A 22,475-nucleotide genomic window follows, 5' to 3' on the forward strand; every position below is an offset into this window, starting at 1 on the left:
GGAGTAGGCCATTCGGCCCTTCCAGCATGCACCGCCATTCAATATGATCATGGCTGATCATCCAACTCAGTATCCCGTACCTGCCTTCTCTCCATACCGCCTGATCCCTTTAGCCACAAGGGCCACATCTAACTCCCTCTTAAATATAGCCTATGAACTGGCCTCAACTACCTTCTGTGGCAGAGAGTTCCAGAGATTCACCACTCTATGTGAGAAAAAAGTTTTTCTCATCTCGGTCCTAAAGGATTTCCCCTCTATCCTTAAGCTGTGACCCCTTGTCCTGGACTTCCCCAACATCGGGAACAATCTTCCTGCATCTAGCCTGTTCAACCCCTTAAGAATTTTGTAAGTTTCTATAAGATCCCCTCTCAATCTCCTAAAATCTAGAGAGTATAAACCAAGTCTATCCAGTCTTTCTTCATAAGACAGTCCTGACATCCCAGGAATCAGTCTGGTGAACCTTCTCTGCACTCCCTCTATGGCAATAATGTTCTTCCTCAGATTTGGAGACCAGAACTGTACGCAATACTCCAGGTGTGGTCTCACCAAGACCCTGTACAACTGCAGTAGAACCTCCCTGCTCCTATACTCAAATCCTTTTGCTATGAATGCTAACATACCATTCACTTTCTTCACTGCCTGCTGCACCTGTATGCCTACTTTCAATGACTGGTGTACCATGACACCCAGGTCTCGTTGCATCTCCCCTTTTCCTAATCGGCCACCAAAGATAATAGTCTGATTTCTTGTTTTTGCCACCAAAGTGAATAACTGCACATTTATCCACATTATACTGCATCTGCCATGCATTTGCCCACTCACCCAGCCTATCCAAGTCACCTTGCAGCCTCCTAGCATCCTCCTCACAGCTAACACTGCCCCCCAGCTTACTGTCATCCGCAAACTTGGAGATGTTGCATTCAATTCCCTCGTCCAAATCATTAATATATATTGTAAATAGCTGGGGTCCCAGCACTGAGCCTTGCGGTACCCCACTAGTCATTGCCTGCCATTCTGAAAAGGACCCGTTTACTCCTACTCTTTGCTTCCTGTTTGCCAGCCAGTTGTCTATCCACATCAATACTGAACCCCCAATACCGTGTGCCTTAAGTTTGTATTCTAATCTCTTATGTGGGACCTTGTCGAAAGCCTTGTCGAAAACCGTGAAAGTCCAGATATAACACATCCACTGGTTCTCCCCTATCCACTCTACTAGTTACATTCTCGAAAAATTCTATAAGATTCGTCAGACATGATTTACCTTTCGTAAATCCATGCTGACTTTGCCCAATGATTTCACCACTTTTCAAATGTGCTGCTATCCCATCTGTAATAACTGACTCTAGCAGTTTCCCCACTACCGATGTTAGACTAACTGGTCTGTAATTCCCCGTTTTCGCTCTCCCTTTCTTTTTAAAAAGTGGGGTTACATTAGCTACCCTCCAATCCTCAGGAACTACTGCAGAATCTAAAGAGTTTTGAAAAATTATCACTAATGCATCCACTATTTCTGGAGATACTTCCTTAAGTACTACTCTGTGATGCAGCCTATCTGGCCCTGGGGATTTATCTGCCTTTAATCCATTCAATTTACCTAACACCTCTTTCCGGCTAACCTGGATTTCACTCAGTTCCTCCATCTCCTTTGACCCGCGGTCCCCTGCTATTTCCGGCAGATTATTTATGTCTTCCTTAGTGAAGACGGAATCAAACTAGTTATTCAATTGGTCCGCCATGTCCTTGTTCCCCATGATCAATTCACCTGTTTCTGACTGCAAGGGACCTACATTTGTTTTAACTAATCTCTTTCTCTTCACATATCTATAAAAACTTTTGCAGTCAGTTTTAATGTTCCCTGCCAGTTTTCTTTCATAATCTATTTTCCCTTTCCTAATTAAGCCCTTTGTCATCCTTGCTGGTCTCTGAATTTCTCCCAATCCTCTTGTAGGCTGCTTTTTCTGGCTAATTTGTACGCTTCATCTTTTGCTTTGATACTATCCTTGATTTTCCTTGTTATCCACGGATGCACCACCTTCCCTGATTTATTCTTTTGCCAAACTGGGATGAACAATTTTTGTAGTTCATCCATGCAGTCTTTAAATGCCTTCCATTGCATACCCACCGTCAACCCTTTAAGAATTAATCGCCGGTCAATCTTGGCCAATCCACGTCTCATACCCTCAAAGTTACTTTTCTTTAAGTTCAGAACCATTGTTTCTGAATTAACCGTGTCACTCTCCATCCTAATGAAGAACTCAACCATATTATGGTCACTCTTGCCCAAGGGGCCACACACAACAAGACTGCTAACTAACCCTTCCTCATTACTCAATACCCAGTCTAGAATAGCCTGCTCTCTCGTTGGTTCCTCTACATGTTGGTTTAGAAAGCTATCCCACATAAATTCCAAGAAATCCTCTTCCTCAGCACCCCTGTCAATTTGATTCACCCAATCTATATGTAGATTGAAGTCACCCATTATAACTGTTTTAACTTTGTTACACGCATTTCTAATTTCCTGTTTGATGCCATCCCCAACTTCACTACTACTGTTAGGTGGCCTGTACACAACACCCACTAGCGTTTTCTGCCCCTTAGTGTTTCGCAGCTCTACCCATATCGATTCCACATCCCCCAAGCTAATGTCCTTCCTTTCCATTGAGTTAATCTCCTCTCTAACCAGCAACGCTATCCCACCTCCTTTTCCTTTCTGTCTATCCCTCTTGAATATTGAATATCCCTGGATGTTCAGCTCTCAGCCTTGGTCACCCTGGAGCCATATCTCCGTGATCCCAACTATATATCATAGTCATTAATAGCTATCTGCACATTCAACTCATCTACCTTATTACGAATGCTCCTTGCATTGAGATACAAAGCCTTCAGGCTTGTTTTTACAACACTCTTACCCCTTATACTATTATGTTGAAAAGTGACTCTTTTTTGATTTTTGCCCTGGATTTGTCTGTCTGCCACTTTTACTTTTCACCTTGCTACCTATTGCTTCTACCCTCATTTTACACCCCTCTGTCTCTCTGGTCACACATTTAAGAACCCCACCACCTCTTATTCTCTGTTTATTATTGTTTTCTTCTTTCCCCCCTACATGTTGGGTCTGAGTGCTTGCCTTCTCTGCCTCCTCCCTCACACACTGTCTACTAGCTTTCTCTATTTGAGTCCCTCCCCCCAACCGTTCTAGTTTAAAGTCTCCGCAGTAGCCTCAGCAGATTTAACATGAAACATTTGCCTTTTATCGCAGTTCTTTTGAACATTTTATTTTTGTCAACTTTGAACTCAATTTGTTTCCCAAAATGTCATCACTTACAACCCCTTCTACAATCTCTACAATTTACAGCAAATGATCCATCTATTTCCTTTATCCTACAGGTCCTATCAGTTTAGCAATTCCCTATTGGGACAGAATGTCAGCCATTTTGGCCCAATATTCTGGAATTATTCTACACAATCTCATCTGAGATACATTTCTCTTTCTATTCTCAGTGCTCTCCCTTAATAAGTCTATCTCTTGAAATTCACAACGCAAGTTAACCTCTGCTGCGGGTCTTCTTTTTTTCTACCACCTTTGAGAAGTGGTCTGAGCTATTTCATGATGATACCAAATAAAAGGGATTTTGATGGAATAAATCGGGAGAAACTGCTTTCCTTTATCATGGGGCAGAAGAGAAATAAGATATTTATAAGTGAACAGATATAATGCATCTGGAAAAAGAATGAGCTGCAACTTGTGCAAATTTTCTTTGGATGCAGCAAATATAGATATAAAATCAAAAGACTTGGGCGTTAGAAATCTGAAATAGAAACTGAGAATGCTGGAAATACATGGTCAGGGGCAATAGACAACAGGTGCAGGAGTAGGCCATTCGGCCCTTCATGTCTGATCATCCTCAATCACTATCCCATTCCTGCCTTCTCCCCATATCCCCTGGTTTCTCTATCTTCAAGAGCCCTATCTAGCTCTCTCTTGAAAGTATCTAGACAACCGCCCTCCACCGCCCTCTGAGACAGAGAATTCCACACTCACAAATCTCTGTGTGAAAAAGTGTTTCCTCATCTCCGTTCTAAATGGCTTACCTCTTATTCTTAAACTGTGGCCCCTGGTTCTGGACTCCCCCAACATTGGGAACATGTTTCCTGCCGCTAGCTTATCTAGCAAAACATATAATCGTATATGTTTCAATAAGATCACCTCTCATCCTTCTAAATTCCAGAGTATACAAGCCCAGCCGCTATATTCTCTCAGCATATGACAGTCCCGCCATCCCGGGAATTAACCTTGTGAACCTACGCTGCACTCCCTCAATAACAAGAATGCCCTTCCGCAAATTTGGAGACCAAAATTGCACACAATACTCTAGGTGTGGTCTCACTAGGGCCCTGTACAACTGCAGAAGGACCTCTTTGCTCCTATGCTCAACTCCTCTTGTTATGAAGGCCAACATGGCATTCGCTTTCCTCACTGCCTGCTGTACCTGCATGCTTACTTTCATTGACTGATGAACACGGACCCCTAGATCCCGTTGTACTTCCCCTTTTCCCAACTGAATACCATTTAGTTAATAATCTTCCTTCCTGTTTATTAATATTTAGGGTTACTGGCCTAACATCAGAATTGCAATTATCTGGAGATAGGGTGTGGATGCTATAATGATAGAAGGTGAACGCAGATTGAGTAACTTTAGAAGCATCCATTTAAAAAATGGCATAGTGAAACAGCAGTAAAGCAAGAAGGCCGAATACCTCATTCAGAAGAACATGATTTATAAAGGATATTTACAATCTTACGATATCCCAAGACTTTTGAAGTACAGTTACATTAGTTAAATAGGAATTGCAGCTGTCAGTTTGTGTACAGGTGAGATGCAAATGTTGTACAGCAAATTAAGACTAGCTCCCTGGTCGTCTTTGCAATAATGTTTAGGCAGTTTCTCAATAAAAACAAGCAGAAAGCAGCTTTTGGAACATTCTGCATAATGAATAAGATCAGTGATTTATTCATCAACTACTTTCCTGATCCTCATAATTTCTTCAGTCCACAAATTTGTTCTTTTTCACCTTGAATACATTCATGACTGGGCTTCTTCACGTGATGAGACATTCGTGTTCTTTAAAGATCTAAATACTTTTATTTAATGCTTCAGGGGGGAAATAAACAATATTCCAACACTTTACCTTCCTATAGTGGAAGTTATGAACAACATTTTTATTGTGTACACTGTATTGGTTAATTTATTTCAAATATCTCAAAATACAGAAATGTACAAAGTGTTGGTTAGATTTATGCAATTTAATGTTGATTTTGCACATCATCATTAAAAATTGAATTAGTAATTAAAATAGATATAAATTATTTAATTTATGGCTTTTGCCCATTCTATGTGACTAAAGTATAATCTGATATATAATCTGATCGATGTATTCAAGAGAGAGTTAGATATAGCCCTTAGGGCAAATGGAATTAAGGGATATGGAGAGAAAGCAGGAATGGGGCACTGATTTTGGGTGATCAGCCATGATCGTTTTGAATGGCGGTGCTGGGTCGAATGGCCTACTCCTGCACCTATTGTTTATGTTTCTATAACTGGACACTTAATTTGTTACTCAATTTACTTGTCAGTCCTGATGAAGAAGATCTGAAACTGGCCAGGCGTAAAGAGGAGAGGCGACTACACAGTGAGCAAAGGTGAGTGACAATAGGGTATCTGAATATTACATCCAGATTAAGTGGTCATTCGTTATTGCTTTTTTAATTATGTCTTTTTCTTTCCTATACCTTTCTTTTTCTCTGTCATATCAAGTTATGGGATAAAATAAAACGTGAAAGGGACTGAATTTAATTGGAGGCTGAATTTAAGGTGGCGATTTGAGGGTGATAACGCTTTGGCAGCTCCACTCTTATTTATTCTCTTTTACTCTTGGCTTGCTTCGGAAGCTAGCATGAATTAAAGGAAGTTTCAAGCCATGTTCAAGCCACTTTGCAGGTAGTTGACCAAATCATTTGTACCCTCCATCGCTAAGTTGTTTACATGACAGTGATATGGATCTGGGGATCTGCCAGGGTAGGGGGGTGGTGCTGTAAAAAACAAATGGGAGGAATGTGTCGCCATCAGCCATTCATGATAACCAACAGGAGCTTGATGATAAGATGCTAGATTCTTGCTGAGTTGCACAACATGATCCAAGTCTTGTCAATTCCCCCACTACGCTGCTGTTCACACAAGCTATATTTGGGTTTGTTTGACAGATCAAGGTAGAATGTGTCTGCAGAAGCACCATTTGTAGAGATCCAAAGGAGAAAGGGGCATCCCTACTATCTATTTGTGTCTATCTTTGGTTTAAACTAGCATCTGCAGTTCCTTCCTACACATCCCGACCCCATTCCAGTCTTCTCTGTGTGTGACTGCTTTAGGGGATGTGTAAATCTCTTATATGCAGGTCTAAACAGATGTAAAGCATCATGAGTGGAATAGATAGAGTGAGTGCACAGAGTGTTTTAGTCCGAGTAGGGGAATTAGGAACCAGACCAGGCACTGCCTACCCTGACTAAAATTATAAAATGGTAATAACTAAATATAAATAGTAAAGGCATGGGAGAATTATGCGTATCTAAGAGATCGATCTCTTTGGTAGGCATAATTATAACCATATAACAATTACAGCACGGAAACAGGCCATCTCGGCCCTACAAGTCCGTGCCGAACAATTTTTTTTTCCCCTTATTCCCACCTGCCTGCACTCATACCATAACCCTCCATTCCCTTCTCATCCATATGCCTATCCAATTTATTTTTAAATGATACCAATGAACCTGCCTCCACCACTTCCACTGTAAGCTCATTCCACACCGCTACCACTCTCAGAGTAAAGAAGAACATAATTCTCCGTGCCTTTCATCCGCAGCGCTTGTAACACGAGAAGGTCTGTGCAGCCCACGTGCCGTCAGCGCTGCCTGAATCCGTCAATTTCAAGTGGAGCTGAAGGCAGCTGAAATTCTGCCTTTGCAGCACTGCGCTGGCGCAGCAGCCTGCAGCGCATGCGCAGCGCTAGTTTCTTGGCGGGGTTTTCAAATATGGATTGGCATTATTTTAAGAGTATCTTAGGAAACAGAGAGAGAAGGATGGGGGGGGGAGAAGCAGCTCGGGTGGCTGTGAGTGGCCGCCGGGTCGGACAGCAGAACCGGCCGCCACCTCAGCGCCTTCTGCCGGCCCCCGCTCACCTCTGGCAGCTCTCCGTCTAAAAACCTCTCTCCTGCCGCTCGCTGGCCTCACTCATGTCCCGCAAATCCTTAAATTCCGACAGCGCGATTGAGGTTACCCGGCTGTGGGAATTTAAGGATTTGCAGAAAGCGGCTGACATGAGCGAGCGGCAGGTGAGAGGTGTTCAAATGGAGAGCACTGCCAGACGTGAGCGGGCTGGCAGAAGGCGCTGAAGTGGCGGCCAGTTCTGCTGTTGGGTCCCGGCGGCCGCTCGCAGCTCCCCAAGCTGCTTCTATCCCCGGCTACAATGCGGTGGCGCCCGGAGAGCTGCGGCAGCGGTGAGACCCCCTCCTTCTCAACACTTCTGCCCTCCCCGCAACTTTACCCCTGGCACAGACTCTCCTCACGCTGTGAAAAGAACTCTCCCCCCAATTGGACCCTTGAACAAGTGTTGTCATTCAATAAGATGACAACGGATTCAACTTTTCCCTGTGCTCCCGTTTTTCCCACCATCTCTCCACCTGCCATCACCCTTCACCCCCCCACCCATTCAGTAATTAAGAATAAAGGATACTAGGAAGCCATGGGCAAATTGAATTGTTACTGTTTTTATTTTGATTTTTACGGAGTGAACAATCTGCGCATGCGCGGTTTAATTTAAAAAAAAAGCCGACTGACTGCCTACCCTGAGTAATTACTCATGGCACGTGCCTGCAGATGACATAGGTTTAAGGTGACGGGACTGTTTTAATAGGAACCTGAGGAGCAACTTTTTCACACGGAGGATGGTGGGTATATGGAATGAGCTGTCGGAGGAGATAGTTGAGGTAGGTCCATTAACAACATTTGAAAAAACATTTGGATAGGAAAGGTTTAGAGGGATATGGGCCAAATGGCAACATGTAGACATAGCATAAATGGGACATCTTAGTTGGCATGAGCAAGTTGAACCAAAGGGCCTGAATCCATACTGTATGGCTCTCTGACTCCATGAAGCCAATGCTCTATCCTTTAGCTAGCTCTCCATGTATCTCATGTGATTTAACTGTCCAGAACAGCCTACCGTGCAGAAGCATATAAAAGGCTACATGGACAATGTCTATAGCCTTGGCCTCATCAACCTTTTTTTTGATGAAGTAACTGAACTCAATCAAATTCGCAAGACTCGATCTCCCAAATACATGTATCCCAAATCCGCCACGTTGATGTATATATATATATATGCATATATATACCTTTATTCCTCTGAATCCACTACAGATGTTAGGTTCACTTGTCTATAATTGCCAGGCTCTTCATTATTTTTTTTCGTATCCTTCAATGTCAAGCTTGGAGAAATGCATTGCTTTCTATCCAGGCACTGGGGCCACATATACTGAAACTGTTATCAATGCACCGGGTGGCATCGTGGCGTAGCAGTAGTGTACTGCCTTACAGTGCCAGAGACCTGGGTTCGATCCTGACTACAGGTGCTTGTCTGTACGGAGTTTGTACGTTCTCCCTGTGACCTGTGTGAGTTTTCTCCGAGATCTTCGGTTTCCTCCCACACTCCAAAGACATACAGGTTTGTAGGTTAAATGGCTTGGTATAAATGTATTGTCCTTAGTATGTGTGGGGATCGCTTGTCGGTGCGGACTAGATGGGCCAAAAGGCCTGTTTTCCGCAGTTTCTCTAAACTAAACTAAATCCCGGGCATCAAGTTAATGAGAAGCCCTCTAGTCTGCCCAGAATACCAAAACCCTATGTTTTTCTTTTATCATATATGTGATGTTGTCCTCGCTGGTAAGGCTAGCATTTTTCACTCATCCTTTATTACCCGTTAGAAGGTGTGGGGGACTTTCTTGAAAGGTATTCTCACCATGTTGTTGGAAAATTGGATTTCCAGTAATTGGACTCAGTAACAATGATGAAACAGTGGTGCATTTCCAGGTGTAGATAGTTTGTGATTTAGAAAATAGGGAGGGGAAATGGGGGGAACTTGCAATTGGTGATTTCCCAAGTGCAGCGGAGTGATTCAATCAGCCCCTCAATCCCACTTTGCCATTCAATAAGATCCAATCGGGGTTCAACATTGCTTTTCTGCATTCAGCCAATATGCTTGATTGTTTTAACATTCAAATGTGCGTCTACCTCTAACTTGAATATGTCATTGACTCCACTTTCATAGCACACCATGATAGAGAACTCCAAAAGTATCACAAAGCAGAGAAAATACATTGTCAGAATTCCTGCCTTAAATGGGTGACCCTAACTCTAGGCATCTCACTAGGGGAAAGATCCCCCTCAGCATCCATCCTGTCAGTTCCATACATAATCTTGTATCAATAAGAGTACCTCTCATTCTTCTAGATGACAATGAGTAGAACTTGGTCTCCTTTAATGTGTCAGGCCTTTCATTCCAGGAACCAATCTAGTGAAATTTCATGAGCATTAGAGAGCTACAGGTGCAAAGTCCTTTGCCATTTTTAATGCTGAGAATTTAATATCTCATCAGTAAACTAATTGAGGGCAAAAAACAAAGTGTGGAAGGAACTCAGCAGGCCAGGCAGCATCTGTGGAGGGTAATGGACAGAGCCCTTCATCAGTCTAATATTTAGCAAACATAAACAAGAATGATATTAATTTGCAATAAAACTTGATTTTGGCTATAAATAGATTCATTTATGATAGTTAAATAGAACTATTTCTTTACAAAGCAATTTGCAATATCAGTGTATGGTGATCCCAATAGTGGCATGTGAACATTAACACAAAGAAAACCGTGATCCAACACCAGGTTTTCAGTGGACATTGGAATGCTTTTTTATCCTCCATGAATCTCTGGTACTTTGAATTGATAATTCAGTAGATTCTCTATCAATTAAAATGCTTTTTATTACAATGCTAATTCAACTTTGCTTTATACTTTAATTATAAAGTCTCCTATTATAGGTGGACACAGTGACTTTTCAATTTATTATAATAAATCCTCTTCAGGCCTGCGTGGATTTTGGTGTAAAGGTTATATCTTCCTTTTTCTTTTTGAATTGTTTATCTTGACCTCAAATTTGTGGTCAGAAAACTCCCCAAAAGTATTTAAAATTGGCTGATGATAGGAATCCCGTTCCCATGCCTGCCGCTTTCAGATGTCAGCTTGATAAGATTCCTGGTGTTCAGTCGCTGTGATAACATCAAGCTGACCGAACAATCATTTGCACTTAATTCTCACAGAGCAAACCAAGAAACAGAGGTCACAGTTTCTAGATAATTTCTTAATTTTTATGCAGAGTGCTAAATAAATAGAAGTTGTTATATAAGGCAAAGGTCATTTTAAAATCCTTTGTACTTTGAAATATGTAAATGTGTTATCATACAGTACTTGTTTTACTAACTGCATTAGTATTTGCTAAGCATTACTTATGGTTAACGTACCTGTTAAATAATGGCAACATTATACAACACAGTTCCATTTTCTTTATTGCTAATTTACCAAGGGAGTCATTTGTAAACAACTTTTCAATTCACTACAATTAAAGTATTTTTTTCAACCATCTTAATTGTGGTGGAGTAAAGCATGCAAACTTTAGCTAGTGGTAAACACAAAGTGCTGGAGTAACTCAGTGAGTCAGGCAGCATCTCTGGAAGACATGGATAGGTGTCGATTCGGGTCGGGACCCTTCTTCAGAAGAGTAAGCAAGATTCCAGCCTCTGCATTTTATTGTGTCTACCTTTGGGAGATGACAACAAGCTATTCAGAAGTTGTGAAGTTGCTGTTGGATTTGAGGTGTAATAGAAGTGAACAGTGTATTTTCAATCCCATTATGATGATCTGAAAGTAGAAGCCAAACAGCTGGTTATTATGTCATATATAGAGTCATACATCATGAAAACAAGCCCTTCGGCCCAACTTCTCCATGCTGACCAAGATTCCTCATCCATCTACACTAGGCCCACCTCCCTATGTTTGGCCCATATCCGTCTAAACCTTTCCTGTCCCTGTACCTGTCCAAATGTGTTTTAAATGTTGTTTAGCACCTGCCTCAATTGTCTCCTCTGGCAGCTCATTCCATTTACTCACCATCCTCTGTGTGAAAAGGTTGCTCCTCAGCCTCCTATTAAGTTTTTCCCCTCTCACCTTAAATCTATGTCACCTGGGTTTTGATTCCCCTGCTCAGGGTAGATGCACAATAGTTTACCCAATCTAAACCCCTCATGATCTTATACACCTCTATACGATCACCCCTCATCCTCCTGCTCTTCAAGTCCTAGCCTGCCCAACCTCTAACTTTATCTCGAGCCCTCAAGTCCTAGCAACATTCTTGTAAAGAGTAATATGTGTTATTCTTTTAAAACCCCATTGTTCACTATAAATATAATTTTAACTCCACAATCTTTTAAGAAAATCTGATACGTGAATGAACTTTAAGTACATTATTTTTCCATCATAGTGCAAAGAATGTTTATAATTCATGCTTCATCATTTGATTACTTATTCATAGCAACTTAGTCTTCAATCTATAATGTACTAAATCAAATGCTAATTATTTCATGCATATAAATTTTATTTAGTTCATTTTTGATTGAATTATGTCATTTTCCTGCTCTAATTTGTAGCTGGGGGATTATTTCTAAATTGGGAGATTTATCCACAATAGCTAACAGCAGTCAGAATTATTTTAAAATGTTGTCTTTAACTTGTAAGGGCATAATAAATGGGACCAGGAATAGGTCATCTACCCCTTTGAGCCTGCTGCAATATTCATCAGCATGGCTAATCTTTGACACCAACACCATTTTCCAGCACTATCCCCACGTCCCTGGGTTCTCTTAATGCCGAGCAATCTATTAATCTCTGTTTTGAATGAACACATTAAGTGGGCTTCCACAGCTGCTCTGGGTGGGGAATTCCAATGATTCACCATCCACCTGTGCAAAATCTACCCCTTGATCTCAAATTGTGCTACTGGTTTCTAGACTCAATCATTGGTATTATCCTCTCTGCATCTAGCCTGTCAAGCCCTTCAAGAATTTTGTAAGATTTCCTTTAATTCTACTAAACATTGGACAATAGAGTTGCAATCACATCACTGTCTACCTGACCTTCCATTCCTGAAACAAGTCTAGTGAATGTTCACTACATACCCTCTATGACAAGTGCATCTCTTCCTATGTAGGAAGATGAAAATTGTACTGCAGGTGTGATATCACCAAGGCTCTCCATATTTGTTATAAGGTTTCTTTATGCATGTAATCTAAAAAGCATTTGGAAGGGAAAACTAATACTAAAGCCAAGTAGCTATTATAATAATTAAATACACTTAAGAAATTATTTGGGAACCTTTATGGGCTGAAGAAGGGTCTCGACCCAAAACGTTGCCTATTCCTTCTCTCCATAGATGCTGCCTCACCCGCTAAGTTTCTCCAGCATTTTTGTGTACCTTCTTTTATGGGCTTATTTGTCAGTCTGAAGATGGGTCTCGGCCTGAAACGTCACATCCATATTTTCCAGAGATGCTGCCTGTCCTACTGTAACTCAGCAGTTTGCATCCTTTTGAATATTAGCCAGCATCTGCAGCTCTTTGCTTCTACATCTATATTTTATTAAGACCTTAAGTTTTATATTTAAATCAAAAATGATCAACTGAAAATTATTGTTTAAGAAAAAAACTGCAGATGCTGGAAAAATCAAAGGTAGACAAAAATGCTGGAGTAACTCAGCGGATGAGGCAGCATCTATGGAGAGAAGGGTCTCGACCCGAAACGTCACCTATTCCTTCTCTCCATATGGGTCATATGCTGCCTCACCCGCTGAGTTCCTCCAGCATTTTTGTCTACCAACTGATAATTATTAGGTGTAATGCAAGAAGAAGAATTATTACAGGATGTTTTGGATAGTACAAAATATCCGCAAGGTCACTTGAATCTCTTGCATTTTGAAATGTCAGCTTTGTTTTGATCATCCAGTGACATTCTTTAAGAAAGCCTCGAAAAGAAGAAATGTGACTAATGATACCTGTTTTGGGGCCTACCGGTACTTGGTAAAACTTTCCATTTGCCAACAATTTAATTTCATTAAATTTCAATTGTTCTGAATGAAGTATCTTCAAAACAGTACAAGATGCCTAGAAAAAAGAATTAAGAGGGTTTGACAGGTTAGATGTCGTGCCAGTTTCCCAGAAGTGTAAAACTAGCATTGATAGTGTCAGAATGGGAAGTTGACTGAGAATGGGAAGTTGACTGAGATAGAGATAAAAAACAGTTTTTTAAGAATATTGAATCTAAAAGGTAGAAATAAGGATGTAGTCTGTATATTTATTTTTAAAAAAAACGTTATCCCCCTCTTTCATAGGCCACAGAAAATAAATGTAATTTTAAGACTCTTAATAATCTATACTGTCCTATGAAACAATATAGTGATAGACAAAAACAAACAAATAGTCCATGGATCACTAAGGGTTTAAAAAATGCCTGCAAAAAGAAAAACACACTATATAGACAATTTATAAAATATCGAACTTCAGAAGCAGAAAATAAATATAAAAAATATAAGAATAAATTAACCAATATTATGAGATGAAAGAAGGAATACTATAATAAAATGTTCGAGAATAATAAAAACAATATGAAAAGTTTATGGAACGTGCTAAATAGTATTATTAGAAATGGATCAAAAAAATACAGGCTACCCTGAGTATTTTATTGAGGAAGACAAGACAATAAATAATATGGATGATGCGGTTAATGGTTTTAACAAATTCTTTGTAATTGTGAGACCAGATTTGGCAGAAAAAATTAATGACCCAGAAACAAAAGAAGGGGCAGATACTGATCTTTGGGATAGAAATACTAGCTCTATCTTCCTTAGTGCAGTGGAAGGAAAATAAATCATAGACACTGTAAGAAAATGTAAAAGCAAATCCTCTACTGATTGGAATGATATTGATATGATTATAATTTAAAAAACGTTATTGAAGAAATTGCAGAACCATTGTCATATCTGTAACTTGTCTTTTCAATCCGGTAAATTTCCGAACAAAATAAAAATAGCAAAAGTAATACCATTATATAAAACTGGGGATAGGCACCATTTCACAAATTACAGGTCTGTTTCTTTACTCTCCCAATTCTCCAAGATCCTTGAAAAAGTTTTTACAGAAAGACTTGACAATTTCATTGAAAAACATAAGCTTTTGTTCAACAGTCAATATGGATTCCGGACAGACAGGTCAACATCTATGGCACTAATGGAGGAAATCACAAATTGCTTAGATAATAAAAAACTTGCAGTGGGAATATTCATAGACTTTAAAAAAGCATTTGATACGGTAAATCACAACATTTTACTCATGAAACTGGATAGGTATGGCATCAGAGGGGTTGGATTGGATTGGGTGAGAAGCTATTTAAGAAACAGGCAACAATTTGTAGAAATAGGTGAACATAAATCAACTTACATGAACATAATTTGTGGAGTACCTCAGGGGTCTATGTTAGGTCCAAAGCTTTTCATAATATACATTAACGACATATGCAAAGTATCAAATATACTGAAATTGATTATATTTGCCAATGATACAAATATTTTTTGTTCCGGTGACAATTTGAAGCAGCTTTTGTAGGTCATCACATCAGAAATGAATAAATTAAAACAGTGGTTTGATGTCAACAAATCGTCTCTAAATTTAAGCAAAACAAAGATTATGCTACTTGGAAAACATAAAACAAACCCTCAAGTACAATTGAAAATAGATAACATAAGTATAGAAAGAGTATATGAAAATAAATTTCTTGGTGCGATCTTAGACCACAAAATCTGCTGGAAACCATATATAAACCAGTTCAAAGCAAAACTGACAAATTCTATGGCAATATTGGGAAAACCAAGACACATTCTGGGCCACAAATCATTACATACTCCGTATAATACACTCATATTGCCATATCTGAGTTACTGTGTGGAGATATGGGGTAACACCTACAAAACCAACCGACAGTCGTTATGCACATTAGAAAAAAGAGCAATAAGAATTATCAATAACGTTGGATATCTTGAACATACCAATTTATTATTCTTAAAGTCACATACACTGAAGTTCACCGATCTGGTTAAATTTAAGACTGCACAAATCATGTACAAACTAAGAAATAATTTACTTCCAAGAAATATACAAAAACTGTTTATGGAAAGACAGGGTGGGTATAATTTGAGAGGGGAACATAATTTTAAAAAACTCAATGTCAGAACAACTCTTAAAAGTATGTGCATAGCAATCTGTGGTGTGAATTTGTGGAATGGTCTGGAACAGGAGATAAAACTTAGCACAAACATAATTCAGTTTAAAAAGATGTACAAAAACACTTTTTTTAAAGGATATTGGGATGAGAATAGGTGATTGTGAGTGGGATATTTGTTGTAATGATTGTATTGGGAAGGATGATTATAGGGTGATGGGTTGTATATATGACTAAAAGATACTGTATAGTATATGAGGGGTTTTTCTTTCCTTTTTTCTTTTTTTCTCTTTTTGTATGGCTTTGTAAATATTCGATTAATGTATAAATGTAAATAATTTGGTGTACATATAGCTGCTGGTGTACATATAGTGTTCATATAGCTGCTAAATTTGTATAAGATAATTATAAGCAGTGGGAATTAATAAGCTTTGGCTTCTTCCTGCTCCTTTTCGGAAACATACAGTTTCATTTATTTATCGATATTGTTTATGACACTATAAATATTCTTGTTTTGTTTTTTGTATGCTGTTTCACACTTGCTTTTTATTATTTTATTCTGTTCGAAATAACGAATTAAATAAATAAATACTTCATTTTAAGATTTATATATTAAGGTTATTATGTCTAATTCTTGGTGTCATGTTTTTGTTTACTTCAATACGGTTTTTTTTAATCCATGTGATTTGGAGAAAGTTGAAAGGAATTATTGTTTTTGATGCTTTGGGGTGGTTTAAATAAATTCTACCTTTTTGCAAAAATAATCTTATTTTTTTCAACTATTATATTTTGTTGTAGAATATAGTTGGACATTTTACATTAGTCAAATATGATGTAGGCCCCTCAATATATATATATATTAATATATTAATTTGCCAGCTAATATAAGGAATTTTCATTAAGATTTCACTTTCTCCATTTGGAAAGCTAATCGTATTTTAATTTATGTTTCTTCAGGAAATTTGATCTAAGGGAGCGTCGCGATGAAATCCGCAGGAAATACGGTATGAGAGTGTCATTTGGCCATACTATTTCATAATGCTTCATATTATTGTATCAATTCGTCATGCATAGTAAAAAATATTTTAGATGAATTTCATTAACATACAGTTGCAATCAAAATTACATAATCTGTCTTCTGTGTACCTCGTTAGGTGGTGCATTCTGCCTGATGCATTCTGCCAATATCCCTTCATTATTACAGAATTTAGCTGGATAAGGTCATAAGCACAGGATGTAGTATATTTAATTTTTTAAATGACATCTAATTAGACATCACACATGGTGGTTACATAAAATTAATCTCACAGGACTGAAAGGTAATAAGCGTGGATAGAGGGTTACTACTGGGTCACTATTCATGTTCATAAGTGATAGGAGCAGAATTAGGCCATTTGACCCATCAAGTCTACTCCGCCATTCAATCATGGCTGACCTATCTCTCCCTCTCAACCCCATTCTCCTGCCTTCTCCCCATAACCCCTGAAACCCGTACTAATCAAGAATCTATCTATTTCTGCCTTAAAAATATCCATTGATTTGGCCTCCACAGCCTTCTGTGGCAATGAATTTCACAGCTTCACCACCCTCTGACTAAAGGAGTTCCCTCTCATCTCCTTTGTTAAAGGAATGTCTTTTAATTCTGAGGCTATGACCTCTGGTCCCAGACTCTTCCACTAGTGGAAACATCCTCATCACATCCACTCTATCTATGCCTTTCACTATTCTGAGATCAGTGCTCAGCGTATGGCTATTGGAAGCTTATATTAATAAGTAAAAAAAAGAATAACATAAGAAGAATGAGCCAGAAGGATAATCAGGGATGTGGAATAGTTAAGTAAATGGGCAATATGGTATAAGAAGTCTATTGTTAGAAAATGTGAAGCTATGCACTTCAGTGAGAAAGAACAGATTACTTTTTAATGGTGAGTAAAAGGTCGGGTATAGAGGAATCTCATATTAATTCTTGAAATGTTAAATATAGAGATGCATACGAGCAAGCAAATAGGAGGGCAAATGGTATGTTATCCATCATTGTAAGGGGTTTAGAGTATGTTTTATTGAGAATGTTTTGGGCTTTACTGTGACCTTTTTTTGAATATTGTGTGCAGATATGATCCCCTTAACTTAAATATCAAAAGTAGATTCGCAATAGTCAAGAGTGGTTTATTGTCTCAGATAGAACACTGAAATTATTACTTGCTGCAGCACAGCAGAATATGTAATCATAATAAATAATATAACAAAACACAAAAAAACAAACAATAACAGTGCAATAATAATAATAATAGTTTATTGTCGTTCATAGCTTATGAGGTTTTAGTGTTTAATAGCCTGATGGTTGTAGGGAAGAAGCTGTTCCTGAACCTGGATGTTACAGTTCTCAGGCTCCTGTACCTTCTTCCCGATGGCAGTGATGAGATGAGTGCGTGGCCAGGGTGGTGTGGGTCTCTGATGATGTTAGCTGTCTTTTTGAGGCAGCGACTCCGATAAATCCCTTCAATGGTGGGGAGGTCAGAGCCCGTGATGGACTGGGCAGTGGTCACAACTTTTTGCAGTGTTTTCTGCTCCTGGACGTTCAAGTTGCCGAACCAGGCCATGATGCAACCTGTCAATATGCTCTCTACTGTGCGCCTGTAGAAGTTCAAGAGAATCCTCTTTGACATACCGAATCCCGTAAATTTCCCCGTAATCTTTATAGGAAGTAGAGGCGCTGATGTTCTTTCTTTATAATTGCATCAGTGTGCTGGGTCCAGGAAAGATCGTCAGAAATATGCAGGCCCAGGAATTTGGATTTTTTGACTATCTCCAGCAATATTAATATCTGGTGAGAGTTATCCAATGAGGATAGACTGAGAAAGTTTGTCCACTGATGTTTTAAACAATCTATCAATCAATCAACCTTTATTGTTATCTTGCAAAGCAACAATTGTACAGTGCAAAATGAGAAGTCGTTTCCCAGGGAATACCGGAGCATCACACATAAAACTTAAACATTTCACACATAATAAAAACAATAAAAAAACAATCCAGTCTCTGATGAAACAGTACAAATAGTTAAAAAGTGCAGGGAAAACAGCAATATTAAAATACAGTAAAAACAGTCATAAATAGTCCCGGGCAGCTGATTTAAGTGGCCAGTGCCAGCGTTATTAAATCGTCAGTGCAAAAAGCAGCAGAATCAGGTGGAGAGACTGTTTAGCAGCCTCACAGCCTGTGGCAGGAAGCTGTTTAGCTCTGATGCTATGCTACGGTATCTCTTGCCTGATGGCAGGAGATCCAGATGTGTGTGGAGGGGGTGCAGTTTGTCCTTAGCTATTCTCAGTGCTTTTTTCAGACAGCGGCCCTGGAACAGTTCTTGTACCGAGGATAGGGAGACGCCAATGATCCTCTCTGCTCCCCTCACTACCCTTTGCAGAGACTTCCTGTCTGAGCAGTTACAGTTGGAGTACCACGTGTTCATGCAGTACGTGAGTACAGACTCCACCGTGCCCCTGTAAAAAGTCCTGAGGATGTTGGTAGGGAGTGAGGCCTGTTTGAGTTTCCTCAGGTTGTGTAGTCGCTGATGCGCCCATTTGACAATCCCAGTGGTGTTCCTGGACCAGGTGAGACTGTCTGTAATTTGCACTCCGAAGAACTTTATGCTCTCTACTCTCTCCACCGTGGTGCCACTGATGTTGAGGGGTGTGTGTTTTGGCTGCGACCTCCTGAAGTCGACAATCATCTCCTTTGTTTTGTTGACGTTTAATGCTAAATTGTTGTTGCCGCACCAGTCCACTAGTTGTTTCACTTCCTCCCTGTACATTGTTTCATCATCTCCGCTGATGACTCCCACCACTGTGGTGTCATCTGCAAATGTTATAATCTTGAGAGTTGGTCTATGTATTTTCAGGCAGGTTGACAGGGCTGATGCCAAGAAGCAAAATAATCCTTCATTACAAGAGGATTTCAGTATAGGAGTAAAGAGGTTCTTCTGCAGTTGTATTGGGCTCTGGTGAGACCACATCTAGAGTATTGTGTACAGTTTTGGTCTCCTAATTTGAGGCTTTGCAGTGTAGGTTCACGAGATTGATCCCTGGGATGGTGGGACTGTCATATGAGGAAAGATTGAAAAGACTAGGCTTGTATTCACTGGAGTTTAGAAGGATGAGGGGGATCTCATAGAAACATATAAAATTATAAAAGGACTGGACAAGCTAGATGTAGGAAAAATGTTCCCAATGTTGGGCGAATCCAGAACCAGGGCCACAGTATTAGAATAAAGGAGAGGCCATTTAAGACTGAGGTGAGAAAAAACTTTTTCACCCAGAGAGTTGTGAATTTATGGAATTCCCTGCCACAAAGGGCAGTGGAGGCCAAGTCACTGGATGGATTTAAGAGAGAGTTAGATAGAGCTCCAGGGGCTAGTGGAGTCAAGGGATATGGGGAGAAGGCAGGCACGGGTTATTGATAGGGGACGATCAGCCATGATCACAATGAATGGTGGTGCTGGCTCGAAGTGCCAAATGGCCTCCTCCTGCACCTATTTTCTTTGTTTCTAAGCTGTTTCCTCAAGCTCAAATGCATCATCTTATAATGAGAGCCAAGGTCAAGAAAATATTCTTTATGCAGAGCCTACAGAGACATTATTGAATAGATTCAAGGCTGAAATCAAGGACTGGTTGTTAAGTGGATTTAAGGCTGAAGTCAATATATTTTGATGCAGAAAAACATTTGCTACTGTATAATGACAGAGTAGGTTATGGCCCCTATGGGTTATTCCTGCTTTCATTTCTTGGGTTCCCTTTGGTAGTAACTAGAATGTGGTAATTGTGATTAGAATTGGCAAATAAAGTATGATTATGATCATTAGAATATATAGTTGAGGCATTTAGGTGAATCAAGGTAAATGTGTGAAGAAGATTGATTTAAAGCTGGAATTCACCCTTGATTCCTTGATTGAAATACTTCATTCTGAGAAATACTACTGACCTCTGAGTATATCTATTTCACAAAGCTGAAGAATAGCACAGTTTGGGCCAATAACCTTTTGGCTTTCTAATTTTGAATCTTTCAGATCTAGTCTGCTCTTTCACATAGGTAGTTTAACCTAATCAGCATTGGTTGAACCACTTGTTTCTCATTATGCTATTGATTTGATTTGCACAATATATCCTATTGTATGTCATTTTGTCACCTTTAATTCAGTAGAAATAATGGATAAGTACACACGTATTTGACCCACGGATTGTGAATTTTCTAGTCTTGTGCCTCGGGAAGGTCTGAGGGGAGGGATTCTCCAACGAGTTTGAATTCCAACAACTTGCCAAATTTAAATTCAAATAACTCACTGCATCTAAAATGAAGAACTAATGTCAGTAACAGTATCATTAAAGTTACTAGATTGCATTGAAGGGCAAATATGATTCACTAATATTGTTCAGGGTAGGAAATCAGCTATACTTGCTGAACCCCAAGTCATTGATTCTTAGGAAACATAGAAAATAGGTGCAGGAGTGGACCATTCGGCCCTTCGAGCCATGATCATGGCTGATCATCCAGAATCAGTACCGGTTCCTGCTTTCTCCCCATATACCTTGATTCTGTTAGCTCTACGAGCTATATCTAGAGCTCTCGGGGCTGGTGGAATCAAGGGATATGGGGAGAAGGCAGGCACGGATTATTGATTGGGGACGATCAGCCATGATCACAATGAATGGCGGTGCTGGCTCGAAGGGCCGAATGGCCTCCCCCTGCACCTATTTTCTATGTTTCTAACCCTCTTGAATACATCCAGACATAATAGACTGCAGATGCTTTTTTTGGATCATAAAACAAACTATGTGAAGAGCTCAGTGGGTCAAGAGTATCTGTGGAAGCAAAGGGTTTTGGGTCGAGAGCCAACATCACGATTATGTAGGAAAGAAAGTTAGTGCATACAAATGAGAGGGAGGGTGAGACAGTGGCTGGGAGTTGAACAGTGGACCCAGTGGGGGTATGTTGATGGGCAGATAGAGCAGAGATTGGAGGAGCAAGTGTTTAAGCAGAGACTGATAGATGATGGGTGGAAACAGATGAGGGGATGAAAATAGGCAAATGAGCCAGATGGGGTAGGGTAGAGGTAAGTGTAGAGACAGATGCTGGTAGGTAATGTGTGGAGCTAGGTAAAAGGATGATGAGTAGTTAGAACTAGATGGTGGTTGGTAATGAATCTTGGTATCGGGACTGGAAGAGGATAAAATGGCCGTGGGACTTAGCATCTGGGGCTTGGACATCGGGAGAGAAATGGAGAACAGGGGAGAGAAAAGACTTTGCCTTCCATCACAGTGGGTTCACTGTGATGGATGTTTGTGTGAATTAAATTGTGTGTATGTCTGTAGGAAATTGTCTTTGTTTGTATGGCTGTGGAAACGGAATTTCGTTTGAGCCTCACTGAGGCTCAAATGACAATAAATGGTATTGTATTGTATTGTATAAAAAAAAGTAATGTGATAGGAGCAGAATGAGGCCATTCGGCCAATCAAGACTACTCCGCCATTCAATCATGTCTGATTTATCTCTCACTCCTGACCCCATCCTCCTGCCTTCTCCCCATAAACCTTGACACCCACACTAATCAAGAAAAGGTAAACGTGTGGGTATTGGAAAGGAGCCCAATGGTGTGGTTTACCAGAAATTGAAAAATTATTTGTTCATAGCACTGAGTTACCCAAGCAGAATACGAGGTGTTGTTTTTTTAGTTTGCGTTTTGTCTCACCCTGTCAGAAGAGAAGGCCGAGGACAGGTGGGCTAGACTGGGAATGGGAAAGAGAATTGAAAAAATATGCAAACTAAAGCTCAAGATGGCCATTACTGAGAGAGCAGTAGAACAGTTGCATGGTCTACATCTGGTCTTGCCAACAATGCAAGCACCAAATGCATTAGAATGGGTTGGATGTGGTGTACGTGAATATCTGCCTCGCCATGCACCTAAAATTTGCAATTAATTTTCAACTGGAATCTGCAATGACCCAGCAAGGCACTGGTTTCAAAGAGCAAAAATCCATATTAAGGATTTTTAATATAAGACTT

General features: G+C 39.8%; 1 protein-coding gene across 1 annotated transcript in view; it reads left to right on the forward strand.

The window, feature by feature from the left end:
* Window positions 1-22,475, forward strand: part of LOC129709475 (pituitary tumor-transforming gene 1 protein-interacting protein-like) — a 79,353-nt gene that overhangs the window by 45,493 nt on the left and 11,385 nt on the right. The window contains exons 5-6 of the mRNA XM_055655895.1: window positions 5,636-5,701; window positions 16,383-16,429. Of these exons, the coding sequence (XP_055511870.1) occupies window positions 5,636-5,701; window positions 16,383-16,429 (113 nt within the window). The remainder of the gene's footprint in view (window positions 1-5,635; window positions 5,702-16,382; window positions 16,430-22,475) is intronic.

The sequence above is a fragment of the Leucoraja erinacea genome, chromosome 2 (assembly GCF_028641065.1).
Source record: "Leucoraja erinacea ecotype New England chromosome 2, Leri_hhj_1, whole genome shotgun sequence".
Lineage (NCBI taxonomy): Eukaryota > Metazoa > Chordata > Chondrichthyes > Rajiformes > Rajidae > Leucoraja > Leucoraja erinaceus.